Here is a 14,580-nt window from a genome sequence, read left to right as displayed (position 1 = left end):
CATGGTAAACAGATATTCTAATTAGTTTAGCAGTTAGTGTGTGATAGTGTTTGCATGTTTTAGTGAAGAGTCTCTGCTAAACAGCCTTTTACGTGACCTGCTCTTAAAGTGTATGTTGCAAATCACGTAATCTCCAGTGAAACCAGATGTTGGTATGATGAGTTTATTAATTTATGTTGTACATACAGATACTGTAAACATATTTTATTCATTTAAAAAAAAAAAAAAAAATAAGCCTGACATCTTGACTGTGAAATATTGACCACTGATGGTACTTTTGAGTACAGCAGATAAAATTGAGCATATGATACCAGCCAGTGGTCACATACAGGTGAGATTTTCACACAAATTTGAGATCAGATTATTGTTGGCAGTCATCCATGTTTTCTGCATTAGTGCGTTGTCCATTAGGCAGTGTTGCGGCTCTCAGGGGTCAGGTTGATCAGCAAGTTGCTGGCCTGACCCAGCTCTGTAATGGAAACCCTGCCTCTCTGTTTGATGAACTGAGCTACTGAGTCCAGCTCCTCTGGAGTAATAGAGATAAACTTCCCTCTGTCATCAATCACTCCTGTAAGAACCATACAGCAATACACACATTTTTAAGAGCATTAAAAAAAGTATCCATCTGTCCATTACAATTTTCAGAGATCCAAGCTGCTTAAGCTATGACAGACCCAGAGTGGAGAGTGGCGATCCAACTGTTGGCTAGCCAGCATTCCGTCTCCAGTTACGAAATAATTTTGGATATAAGAACATTTCTACATGTACTATGGTTCTGATTCAAAGAAGAAGAGCCCCAGTCACACTCACCTGTGAGGGAGCCCTCAGCTAAAAGGTCCTGCAGTCTGGCGATAGCATCCTGTGTCCTCATCCCAAAATGAGAAGCCAAGTCCTCCAGGAGAACCACTTTAGAGCTCTGCAGAACACAGGAGACACTCATTGATAAACTTGTTTCAGCCACTTTAGCACAAGCTGTGTAGTGTTTCTGTCTCACCTCGATGTACTGGATGAATTCTTGCAACAGGTTGCGTGACTAAGAGTAAAAAACAAAAACTTTTTTTATATTGTCACACTGTTATTTAAAACCAATGATAAAAACACCACTAGTACTAGTATCTTACCTCGTGCTCAGTGAGCTGCTCCTCCTCCCCCTGATCCTCGATGATAAATGAGGCTTTGAGTTTTAAGTATTCCTCCTCCTCCATCCTCTCCTGCTCCTCTTTGGCGCGACGTGCCATCTCCTCCTGGAAAAACAAGGGCACAGTCTCACCATGTGAACAAAAAAGGAGGAAAGAAATGTTGAGAGTCACCAACCTGCTTCTGTTCTAGCTTTCGCTCCCTCTCCTCCTCCTGCTGTCTCTCCTGCTCCCTCAGCTCCTGCATCCTCTTTCTCTCCTCTCTCTCCTCCATCTCTGCCTGAAAAGAAAACAACTCAATATAGTACAAGGCAACAGAACTTCTGCAGCTACTGTAAAAGAGCAAGCTCTTGAAATCTTGAAACCTCAACATCGAGGTAAAGATACTTAGAGCTGCCATAAAACCTTCAAGATACCAAAATATTGAACACTGTCTGCTGTATACTTTACCTCTCTCTGGGCTTTCTTTGCCTGTTTCTCCTCCAGCTTCTTCTGCTTCTTGGCTCCAACCTTTGCTGTTGGCTGGAAATTCTGCTGCTCTACCTCATCTCCCTCCACAGGTTCTTCCTCTGAAATCAAGAGCAAATACAGTTTTGGTTTTGCAGGACCCTGACAGACACTAATAGGCTGCCCCTATGTGTCTCCCAAATGCACCACATGCACATGGGTACTCATTTATAGCATCCTTTAGCATCTGACATACAGTAAAGTTATTTGGCTTCAGGCTTTTTCAAGCACAAACACAAACTGAACAGAAGTTTATTATAAGACAATAAAGGGTTTATGTATGAATGTTCCTTATGTTCCATATCCCATGAAGACATTATCCCCGTCTTTAGCCTGAACAGCTACATTATAAGTGTTAACAAAGCTGTAACTTCCAGTGTTTACCATGTTCAACAGCTTCTCTCTGTGGTCGTCTGTTAGCCATCACCGCCGCTGCTAGGTTTCTTCTCCTGCGAGGCATTCCAGCTCCTCGCACCTCTGCTTCCTGTGGAGGGGGCCGTGCTGCCCGGACAACTTCCCGACGCTGCTCCTCATCGGCTGAGAAAACAACACATCTTACTATTACCGTCTATGCAACACTGAGTCATGAAAATATTTTAAATAAAAAACAGGTTTGCGAGCCAATTATTAGTCAATACCTGAATGATGTGTTTCTCTGGACACTCCATTCATATAGTTAATGGTAGGCTAAAAAGACATTTTTATCAGTTCTTTTGTGACTCACAATCAACTTGATTTTAAGTTATTACTTAGTATCCAAACTGTTCACCCTAAATACTGATAAGGTGTTTTTTGTGCAGGTTTTTTGCAAACACACTTGCAAAATACATTAAACCTAAAAATTACATGCATACTAAAGGACTGACAAAAACAACGATAACAACTTGAAGTCAATTTATGTCAATGTATGTTTTGGAGTAGTGGGGGTACATTATGTATATTAGGTAGATTATATAATGCTTTAATGCACATTATTTTTGATGGACAAATAAATAAAGTTTACATTTGCAAAACTGCTTTTACAAGATTTTTAGGAAACCAATCAATCAATTTATTAATATGTCTAATCATATGCTTTACCGAAAACAATTTATAAAAACCACTGCGGCTTCCACAGTTTGACTAACGACTGTTTCCTTTCACTGTTTAAATATTTACTATAATCGCAAACCTATTACCGTTTGTCGAATTTCTAGTGCAAAACATTTGGCAACAGCTTCTTGAACACTAAGCTAACAGATAACGTTAGCTCTGTTTGGCTCCTTACCATGTTGTGTTTTCCTTCGCACCTTCAGCGCAAACAAAATGAGGATAATGAGAATAGCAGCAGCTATAAGATACAGCATTACATCCATAGCTGTTCTAAAATTATACTTTTTCCACACAAAAATTAGTTTTCCACTGCTATTAAGGCCTCCAACTTATGTCAACAGTCTGGACCGGAAGCGAACGTCAGTCTTCCTCTTCATTGGCTTTGTTGGCTGATCGCGAACGACATCACAGAAGGAACATCCCGCCCACTCCTGGATCTTTTGCTTCTTCTTCTTCTTCTCCTTCTTTAGTTTGCCAGACGAGATTTGCCAGTCAGTGGCGTATTGATGCACTTTGTTGCTAATGTGCTGCTGCTTTCTAAGATGTTTTCAACAAATCATCACTTTGCAATATGTACCAGCAGCTTCTCAGTCCCAGTTAGGTTGAGTGCACCAGTTCTGCAGGTCTCTACCTCTTTTTCCTTTTCCAAAAAGTCTTGCAATCCAGTTGTGGAAAGTACTTTTACTCAATTACGTTCAAGTACAACTTTTATGTTCTTCTACTTTATTCAAATAATTGCATTTTTTGTTACTTTTATTTTATTTTATGAGACCTTAAGGTACAATCCAGATACAGACTCTGTAAACAGATTAGAATCAAACAATAAATAAAGTCGTATGAACCAGCTAGCAGGGAACGTGGCGGTTATTAGTGTGTAGCCCTAAACGGAAGAAATAAATGTCACAAACTTTTCACAAGAAAAACTCTGAAATCTTTGAATCCAACCTATATGATTTAAACTTTAATCAAGGCCTCAACATTTTAGATTTTTGTAGTAATCTTATTTATGAGGGACATGTTATCAATGGCATCAAGTTCAATAGTGCGTTTAAAATCTGTTTTAAAATCAGTAACTAAGTTGTTTAGAGTGCTATTGTGCTTAATAAAGATCTTAGATCATGTATTCATTACTTTCAGTAAAGAATATGAAGTGTTACTTCTAACTGTAGTGGACAGCACTTGCACTTTTTCAATGCTGAATTTGTGTACTTGTACCACATTCTCTGCCAACCAGATGTTTTAAAATGCATTTAAACATGGATGCAAAATAATGGCAACACTAGATCTCCTCAAGTAACATTGTGCATTTCAATGAATGATTTCTATAAATAGTAATAAAAACACTGAATGGCCCAAAACTAATACAGTCTTTGCACATGTGCACATGTGACATAAAATATAGCAAACAAAGCAGTTTGTTCTGTTTCCAAGGAACATGCATTACTGTTTGACACTCACTAGGTGGCAAACAAGCTGCATCTGCAACTATCACCTCAAATGCTGACTCACTAAAATGTATGTGTGAACAGACTCTGAGAAACATCTTCTTTGACTCTCTCCTTCTCTCTCTCTCTTTCACACACACATTAAACACAGGCTTTATTTAAATGAACCCACTGAACCTCCATCAAGTCAGTATTCAGGTCATATTCACAGCACTGCGCTTTCTTTATGACAGATCACAGCTTAAAGCATCATCCATCTTTACTCTCTACCACTCATCATCCATCCATCCATCATCCATCTTTACTCTACCACAAAGTATTTATACTAAGTCATGATACTTAATAGTGTGATGAAATGGTGACCATAAAGAGACAGAGCCATCTATATTTTTACGCGTATATAAAGTCTCAATAGTCAGAGCAACATTAGCATTTATATGCTGTGTGTCTATTTTTGTGCACTATTCATTCTCTAGTTCTATTTTTGGTCACTCCTTAGGAAAATTCTTGGCTCTTAAGCTGCTAAATGGTTCACCAGCTTGTTGCTAACTGAGTATGTCACCATGTGCCTTTTGGTGCTGACCCTTTACTCAGGGGTGGATGTAAAAAGGGTTTATGCAGTAGTAAATTGTGTATTGTAATCCTTTGACAGCACCTCTACACATTAAGACATATTTTGGAAAATTTGGAAAAAGTTAAAAAAAAGGACTTAATGTAATATCACATGAAACAGCAATAGCTTTGAGGAAGATCAAACTCATATTCCATTGGGTGACTTGAATAAGGAGCTCTCTAGAGATAATATAAATTACTTAGAAATATTGAATTAAGTCCAAGAACAAACTGTAAATAACAAAATTATTCAAAATTTGCCATTGTTAAAAAAAGTTACAGCAATGTTAAACTGTTTCTGCTGCCAAAGGAGTATGAATTAATTTTCTAACAAAGGCCAATTGAGAATTCACTTTTAATTTTTAATTATTACTGTCTGCTTATGTTATTCTGAGCTTACAGTGACAGAAACAGTCAACAGTGAACAACAGTGTAACAGTCTTGACACTGTCAGAAATCCTGTCGTCAATCAAAAAACATTTATGAAATTGAAATAACGATTTATTCATATGTATTTATTTAGTGTGATAAATTCTCCCTTTATTTATTAGAAGCTCTGTTTTTAAACCTGTGCCACAGAAAGCTTATGACAGTGAACAATCCTATTTATCGATTGTGAATGCAGTAATGATATCCTAATCTTTATTGTTAATCTGACTTCCTGTCATGATCTGAGACTCTCACTCACTTCCTGCCCTGGACTTTTATTTTCTACCTCCTTTTCACAATTGTTTTCACCTGTTCCCCTGCCCTTTTAAACCCAGCTCTCCCCTTGGTTCACTGTCGGATCATTGTTCTTTGTTCACTGAATGCCACCCATGCAACGTGCCGTTTCCTGGTTTACCCAACTTAAGGTTCTTTGACTCTTCACCCAGTTTCTTGTGGACTCTGTTTCCTGTTTTGGTTCGAGGTTTGATTTGGTTTTTTACCTTGTGTCAGTCATTCCCTGTGTGTATGTTTTGTTGGGTGAGGGTATGACTTGTTTTCTAGTGTGCTGTGCTGTTCCTGCTCCTGCTCGTCCAGTTCCTGCTTCTGTCTCTGCTTCTGCCCGTCCAGTTGCTGTCTTTGGTCGGTCGACGCCGTCTCCGCTTCTGCTTCTGATCCTGTTCTTGTCTCCGAGCAGGTCGACGACGCCTCCGGCTCTGTTCCTGTCTCCGAGCGGGTCGACACCGTCTCCTGTTCTGTTCCTGTCTCCGAGCGGGTGGATGCCGCCTCCAGATCTGTTCCGCTCTCGGAGCGAGTCGACACCGCCTCTGTCCCTGTTTGTCCGGTCCCTGTTTGTCCAGGTCCGGTCTCTGGGTTGGCCGATGTTGCCAAGCAGTTCGACGCCATCACTTCTGGCTCAGTTCCTGTTCCTGTCTCGGAGCGGGTTGATGATGCTACCGGTCCAGGTCTTGCACCTGTATCTGTCTCCAGGTTGCCAGCCCAGCCCCTGACTCTGATCCTGCTTTGGTACCTGACAGTGGATCGGTCGACACCTCACCCGGCCCCAACTCCGATCCTGCTCCGGCACCTGCCTCCAGGTCTGGTTCTGTTCCTGTTCCTGGTTCTGGGTCGGCCGAGGTCCAGCCTGGTTCTGTTCGTGTTCCTGTCCCTGGCTCCAGTCCGGCCTGGTTCTGTTCCTTTTCCTGTCCCTGGCTCCAGTCCGGCCTGGTTCTGTTCCTTTTCCTGTCCTTGGCTCCGGTCAGGTCTGGTTCTGATCGGATTCCTGTTCCTGGCTCCGGGTCGACTTACATCTGGTGTGGTCCTGGTCCTGTTCCTGATCCTGCTCCTGACCCCGGGTCGGCTGACATCTCAACTGTTGCTTGGCCCGAGCTGGCTGCCACCCCTCTCCTGGAGGTGGCCATCGCAACCCCTCTTGTCCAGCAGACCAGCACAGCAACGGTTCCTGTTGGTTGGTCAGCTGACGTCCCTTCAGGTCCAGCTCCTGGTCCTCCATTAATGGAGTCCAGCCGCCGTCGGCGGGGAATCAAACCAACTGCCAACTGTAGGATTGTGAACGAACTCTCTAACTACTAAGCCACAGATGCCTCTTTCAATTACCATTAAAGTTTTTAAGGCTAACTGGCTTTGAAGTTTCCTTAACCAGTATATAAGGAAGCGACATTCATTTTAGCAAAAAAAGTCCAACCTTTGCTTGGAAAATCGTTTCAGCGCCTAAGGATTCACAGTGCTTTTTTCTTTTTGAAGTGCTTTTTTTACTGATTTCCACGTTTCGTACATTTTTTGGCACTTAACTACTTTAGCCTGCTTTCAGCTAGAAACACCGTTCAAACTTCAAAACGTTCAGCTTATTAAGGACATGTGTGCTTAAAATATTCAGCTTTTTTTCATCAATTTTTGTAATTCAAATGAATGGAGAGTCTCCTCTTTCAGCTTTAACTAGTTGGGTATACTTCAGCCTAGAGCGACTATTCAAACTTTCAGCAAATCATAAGACTTTCAGCTTTCGGCCCTGTATTTCACTGTTTAATATCTTTTAAGTTTTTTTGAATAGTTTTATGCAGTTTTTGGATATTTCTGCTCTCCTCCAGCAGAGTGATGATGATATCAGGCACTCTAACTTCTGCTCTTCTGATCTTAAACTTTGTTTGGCTCGGTTTCTTCTCTTCTGCCCTCTCAGTTTTCAGCGTTCACAGACAAGTTATACAATAAATGGTAAAATTCTGAGCTTCAGAAAATCGGCTGGCCAAAAGCACAGACAGTGCAACCCAACTCCCCCATTAAAAACCATTGTGAGAGGGTTCCAGAATTTTCTTACCAGACCCAGATGAAGGTTGTTTGTAACTTGTAACAATTACTTCATTTTTTGGAATGTCTTCACAAAAACTATATCAATGTGTTAGTTGAAGCCTTCTGCCGAAGCCTTCAGAATACCGAACTGATCTGAATGATGACAAGTAATTCATGCTTTATTTTAACCCTTTTTGCATTTTTGTACATTTTTCTTTTTTTTTTATTTGGTGATCATTTTTGCTGTGTTACAGCTTATGGTATAATTTGTTTGCAACTTTCCCTATTTAGTAACATTTTTGAAATCCAGTGACTTTTACTCTTACATGTAATTTATACCCTATTGGCTATTTTACATTTTAAGAATAATTTTCCTATCAGTACCTCAGGGTTCAGGTCTGGTTTGGACAGAAGTTTAGAAATTATGTTCAGGTTTTGATTGGGTTCAATCACAGAGGTTGGAATAAATGCTTCTGTTTCAGTGTATGTACAATAAAGAATTGCACAAACTCAGCTGCATTGGACTCAAGTTGGGTCCTGACAGGTCAGGTTCAGCCTTCAAACTGCATGGAAAGCTTCAGGTCTGGACAGAAAAATGGAATCTGATCCATGCTCTAGTTCAAAGTTGGTTAAACCAGCAAACCTTCTAAGAACTACTTTGTTTTTCCATCAGCTAGAGAGCCACTATACAGCCATGTCATTACGTCACTGTGTCAACCAGCATCAACTAAATTAGGCACTGGCTCCAAGCCAGCCCTTAAACTGGCTTGGTGAAAAGGTCATAACATGCCCAAAAGCCCTACATTGTCACTCTATAACCTGCTCTCTCTTCGAGGGTTGCACAGCTACACTGTACACATTTGGGGTTTCAGACTAAAGTAAAATCTCTCCAAGTTGTTGATCAAATCATAAAAATAATTTTAAAAAATGGCAATGGCAATCGTAGACCAAAAACAACAGCCAAGTTCAATTTGCTAATAACACAATGAAACGAGGACAGTCCTTTATGTGGACACAAAGAGACACTTCACCAAGAACATTAGCCACAAGAGAATCATCTTGGCCTTTGGAAATATAGAGCATTGTTTGTTAAAGCCAGAGAAAATGACCCTAATGCATTCATACTGATGTCTTCAGGTTAATGCCAATTACACTTAGATTACACATTTATAACACCAATCCAATGTAACAAGTCAACCAAATGATGCCGTGGATGAGGAAATGAATGAAACGATTGCTTTGAGGAAGGGTATGATCCAAGGTTGTTGTGTTTATTTGATTTTATTTATTTTTTGCTTTTGGTTTCCGGTGAGACTGTGAACAGAATGAGTTCATGATGAGACATCAGATCTGAATGTGCAATAGTAAAATGCAGAGTACACTGAAAGCTAAAAGTATGTCCCAGTCAGCAGTTTAGTCAGAGAACAGCAGTAGAAACTGAAGAGAAAAGAGCATCACACTCTTGTCCCAAAAAAGGAAGGGACGCACCATCGGCTGTGAAAGAATATTTCCATCACTGGTGTGTCTAAAGGACACAGGCTCCTTCTAAAACCCCCACAGCAATTTGATACTCTCCTTTTCTTGTCTTGCGTATCTGCATAAAGTGTGTGTATATTTTGTCTTGTACATGGAAATGTTTTGTTGCTCCTAATAACACTGCTGGCAAAAACTGTGTTTGCTGTCAGATTTTTACTCCACTGAGATGTAAAAATTTCCTGCAGACACAAATACAGTGTGTCCTGTCCTTAGACTTACTGGCTGAGCAGACATGTGCCGATCGGTTTGGAATCTTATTCTTCTTCAGCACAAACTGTAAATGTGCCTGTCCTCACAGATAAACCTTTTGTATGTGGTCAATTTACTGATGCATGCATTATGAGCTACCTATCGCAGGTTATTTTATGATATAAAAGGAATGTATGCATTGCAGAGATGGTCTAAAGTTGAAGGTGAGCATTCGAAGGACACTACACTTTCCGCAGTCCTTATTTCCTGGTTCATCGCTCAGGTGATCTATGGAGAGGTGGAGACTACTGCAGCTCCTCTCGCGGGACGGCCTTTCAGAGAAAAACTGCAATATACAGTAGAAACATAGTCATAGGAACCTATGACTGATGTCCTCTGTCTCTGTGTCAAACCTCCAGAGGTCACACTGGCCTCAGCCCCATGTGAGAGAAGCAGAGGCAGGATCAATTCAGCCAGTCAAAAGACCGTGCAAGTGTAGTAGTAAGTATGTAGTCATGCAGATATAAAGAGGAAGTTGTAGTAGTAGTACTAAGGAAGGGGCTGGACAGAGAGGTAAGAAGGGGAAGAGCTGCATTGTTCTGCAGGGACAAGGTGACTCCTCTGCAGAGAGACACCAACACACACACACACACACACACACATACACAAGTCAGAGGAGATGTTTTAAATTACACATGATATTTAATAGCTAAACACTTTATTGGGCCATTTCCTGGCAACATTAAATTATTAGAATAAACAAAAAATGTACACATTTTCCTAATAACACTTTTTTACCATCACCATTTTAATTCTCATATAATGTACTATCAGGTGTTCTAATGGCTTTTAGTATACGACAAATCTATATGGATTGATGTTTTTCAGTACATGGCCAAAGGTATGAAAACACTTAAACATTATAGGTGACTGCTTAATGTTATTCTACAGCCTTAGTTCTTTGCAGTTTTCCAAAGCATGTTGGGTCCAAATCATATAAACACCTGGTTATATTATAAAACCATAACAGTTTGCTTATTTTGAGGCACAAAGAGAACTGATTAAGATTATATATTTATATTTACATACATATGTTTTGTGATTAATCTATCTCTCTCTCTCTCTCTCTCTCACTCTCTCTCTCTCTCTATATATATATATAGAGAGAGAGAGTATATATAAATATATATATGTGTGTGTGTATGTGTATATATGTGTATGTATATATGTGTGTGTGTGTGTATATATATATATATATATATATATACACACATATATATATACACATATATACACATATATACACACACACACACACACACACACATATATATATATATACATATACACATATATACACACACATATATGGTATAGTAGTAGTAATAGTAATAGTGACATTATTAAACATTTAAGGTTAGAACACATAGAGCTTCACACTAGACTCTAACGACGTCCATCAAAGCCGTCCTCCAGGTCATTAGAAGGACATGCACTTCAAAAATGGACAGTCAAGAGGACTCAGTACAAAGCCCACAAAGGTTCAAAGTGAGGATTTTAAATTTAAAGTTATTGGAGCCCATGAAATAACAGCTGCAGATGTGATTGAAACTCTAATTGGCCTTGGATATGGTTGAACTATTGCAAAGAAAACACTGTTAATCCACTTGGGATTTGACTGTTTGTCAGTTATTACAGATGTGTTAGCAACATGGTAAATAACAGGGCATCAGAAAAACTGCAGTCTCATACAGAACTGACCCTTTTCTTGCTCTGCATGTCACCTAATTTATGAAACTTAAACTCAGTAGAATTATTTATCCCAAATGTCATGACTTGTTTGCATCTTAATTTGACAGTGATAGTGAGAGGTAAAAGGAAATTAGGTCCCAGCCAGACTTTAACCCCAGATGTTGCGATTACTGTACTTGTCACTGTTTTCTTGTACACTAGGACACCTGGAACTGCTTTTCCATGAAAATTACAGGCGAGACAAGTTTACACATTTTCTACACAAAGTGCTTTACTTATATTAAAGCTTTAAATGTGTTTGAATTCATTTTTCAAAGTGATGAACATAACAGGAGAGAATGAAAGAAGTAACACTGACACTGAACTACAATAACATTCCTGATAAACACAGAGTGGAGCAGCCGTTAAATTGTAACTTTGGGTTACACGGGAAATCTCCAGCAGTGATTCTTCATGTTTTCAGAGGATTACATTATGAGCTGAATATAAGTGCTTGGGAAAGAATGCCATTGTCTGATTCTCAGTGGTCTGCTTGAATGACGTGCAGGGACCACACGGCTGTGCCGAAGACAAAAGCCAAGGGTTTACTGCAGGGTGACAGAGAAATATTATGGTTGCAAAGCCTCACCACAAACATTCAGTCGCAGCAGATTAGTCAGAGCGTGCTGGGAACATTTCTTTTTCCTCTGCACACATGAAACACTCAATGACCATAATTCTGTGCTCCACTTGAGTGTGGCCCTGAAGACAGAGGGGTGTGAATATATGAATACATTTGTTGGTTTAGCATTAACTAGCAGTGTTATGGCAGTACAGTAGCACAAAATACAACAGCAAAACAGAGAACACAACATTCAAATGGCACATTGTTCAAATGGCTTTTTCCCATTTTTTAAATCTTTTAATAGTTACCATGTATGTAACATAAGTTTTACGTGCCAGGATCTTAAATTTGATTTATAGTTTCTGTGTTGAATTCACACAGAACATTTACAGAACAACTTGTGTGCTGGTGTCTGTGTTAAAACCTAAACCACTAGTTGGTGGTGTGGTTTATATGCTGTGTTGGGTTTTCTTTGTCACTGTTGTAAGTTGTACAACAAACTATGTTGACTACAACTGAATACATAGCATTGGGCAATGTGGTCAATATGTCTAATGGACAAATTGGGGCAGGAGGAATAAGTGGACCAATCACAGGGCGTGCAACCCCAGTCACTTAGCCCCCTCTTTCTTGCCATCGCTGTGAAGATGGTCTCAAGTAGGCATTGAGATTCTGTTTTAGTTCTATTATCATATAGGTCCTATGAAAATCTCCCTAAGCTTTCTGAACCTCCACAGTAGCTACTCTAAGAAGAAGACACCTCAGGTCTACAATTCACCAGATCTTTGGGTGTGTTAAAGTTACAAGGTAATAATTAGTGGATGATGTTATTCTTCTTTCATTGACCTGTTGTATCTTGGGATCTGTTTGTGCTACCAGACAATTCACTTACACTGTAAAAACTTTTGTTGTTTCTATAAGTTATTATACAAGTTGTGAAACCTTAAAGGTTTAGCTATGGGGTTCCACAAGGCTCTGTGTTAGGACCAATACTTTTTACTTTTTATATGTATTGTTTAGGCAACATTATTAGAAAACATTCCATAAAATTCCATTGCTATGCTGATGGTACCCAGCTATATCTATCTATGGAACCAGATGAAAAAATCAGTTAATCAAGTTTCAAGCATACCTACAAGTCATAAAGGCCTGGATGTCCCACAGTTTTTAATTCTAAACTCAGACAAAATTGAAGTCATATTATTTCGGACCAAAAATCTCAGAAATATACTGTCCAACTATATCGTTACTCTAGAAGTCTGGCCTCCAGTACTACTGCAAGGAACCTTGGAGTTGACGATTTGTCATGATCTGACACTTCCTGCCTTGCCCTTTATTTTGTTCCCTTTTTTCTCCACTTCCTACTTTTAAGTCTAGGCTTAAAACCTTCCTCTAAATAAAGCTCTCTTTATAGTTAGTTATAGTTATGCTGCTATAGGCTTAGACTGCAGGGAGACCCACCCCGCAATGCACTGAGCTCCTTTGCTCCTCTTGACCCTCTCTCCTCTCACCCCACAATTGTCACCACTGTATGACATTACCTCTGTGTTTTCTACCGTAGTTGTATTTCTCCTTCTCAATCTCCCTCTCTCTGTCCCTTTCTGCAGGTGACCCTGGCTTTAAAGATGTGTGTTTTCCAATGTGCAGCTACTGGTCCTACCAACCTGCCCAATGTTTTGTTGTTGCTTTTGTTGCTCTTGTGTTTTCTCTTTCTTCACTTTCCACTCACTCCAACCAGTCAAGGCAGATGGCTGCCACCCTGAGCCTGGTTCTGCTGGAGGTTTCTTCCATTAAAGGGAGTTTTTCCTCTCCACTGTTGCCTAGGGCTTGCTCCAGCGGGAATTGTTGGTTTCTCTTTATACATCTTTATAGTCTTGACTTTATACTGTTGACTTTGTTGTGAATTGGTGCTATTTAAATAAAGTTGAATTGGTATTAAAATAAAAAATGTATTACCTGGGACTCATTACAAACAGAAAATGTTCAGTTACTTATTTACACTGTTTGAGTAAATAAGAGAACTTTAAAGGATTTATCACTTTCCCATGAACTGTTTTCTCTGTCCTGTAGACCTCCATTTTTGTCCAGAAATAACTCATGGTATATGATAAAGAAATAACTCATGGTCCAAATAACTCATGGTAAGGCAATCCAAAAGCCAGGGTGTTCCACTGGGGAGAAAAGATAAATCTCTGACAGAGAAATGATGGGAGAGCTGAGTCTAAATAGGCAAGGGAACAGATGTAAATAATAATGGTTGTTTTTGAGTATTGAAGCTGGAGGAGTTAACTGGGAACAGGAAGTGTGGAAATGGGCTACAAAATAATGGTCCACCACTGGAAGTGGCCAAATCATGAGAAATAAGTAAGTAAGCTTTATTGAGCATTAACAATACATAATTTTTTAAGTGGTCATGTTGAAGAAAAAACCCTGTGTAACAGCTGGTCACAAAAAAATCTTCTATGATGATAAACAAGGCTTTTTATATTTGTTGAAATTTTTAAAAGAGTTCAATCATAGCCCATTTGTAAAACAACATTTTCAAGTGTGATTTTCAACACATATATTTAAGCTTCTGTGAGATAAAATATTTTAAAAAAAATGTACATTACTATAAATTAGAATTCATTAACATGAATTAAAATTCTACGTTATATAAACTTAAAGCTGTTAAATTCTTCAACTCAGAATTTTGACGAGGGTTTTTATTTCCAACTTTTTTTTACAGTGTAAAAATTTTGCCGTTTGACTATGGTCAAAGGAGAATTTGTTTTACCTCAACTTAATGCCATAGTCTACTAGGAAACAACAAAGAGAGCTCAAGCAGTGAAGTCTTCTAAGAAATCTTAGTCAGCATAATAAACTCTCTGTCTCTTAAAGACATAAGTTATAGGTCTCATCTCACCCTTTATCTTAAGTCCAAAGGCCCGTAGATGGTCTATGAATTAAAGCTTGGTGTCACACCCATTAGTCA

The 14,580-nt window shown here is 39.3% G+C and overlaps 1 protein-coding gene across 1 annotated transcript; it reads right to left on the bottom strand.

Annotated features, from left to right (window-relative positions):
• Window positions 1–147: 147 nt before the first annotated feature.
• Window positions 148–3,111, bottom strand: LOC137108760 (DDRGK domain-containing protein 1-like). The gene is made up of 8 exons (XM_067493754.1): window positions 2,911–3,111; window positions 2,028–2,180; window positions 1,587–1,705; window positions 1,315–1,416; window positions 1,122–1,244; window positions 995–1,033; window positions 811–916; window positions 148–568 (listed from the first exon to the last, which is right to left on the bottom strand). Exons 1-8 carry the CDS (start codon window positions 2,996–2,998, stop codon window positions 408–410), a joined length of 891 nt encoding a protein of 296 aa, XP_067349855.1. The 5' UTR covers window positions 2,999–3,111; the 3' UTR covers window positions 148–407.
• Window positions 3,112–14,580: the final 11,469 nt, after the last annotated feature.

Source organism: Channa argus, chromosome 23 (assembly GCF_033026475.1).
Source record: "Channa argus isolate prfri chromosome 23, Channa argus male v1.0, whole genome shotgun sequence".
Classification (NCBI taxonomy): Eukaryota; Metazoa; Chordata; class Actinopteri; order Anabantiformes; family Channidae; genus Channa; species Channa argus.
Note: the sequence above shows the minus strand (reverse complement) of the source record. Positions and strands in the feature narration are given on the sequence as shown.

Bases quoted from the DNA above. Each gene is read 5' to 3' on its own strand.
- LOC137108760 (XM_067493754.1), bottom strand. From the start codon at position 2,998: ATGGATGTAATGCTGTATCTTATAGCTGCTGCTATTCTCATTATCCTC. The intron at 2,181-2,910 runs GTAAGGAGCCAA...TTGTTTTCTCAG, and splicing joins GCGAAGGAAAACACAACATG to CCGATGAGGAGCAGCGTCGG. The intron at 1,034-1,121 runs GTAAGATACTAG...TTTTACTCTTAG, and splicing joins AGCAGCTCACTGAGCACGAG to TCACGCAACCTGTTGCAAGA.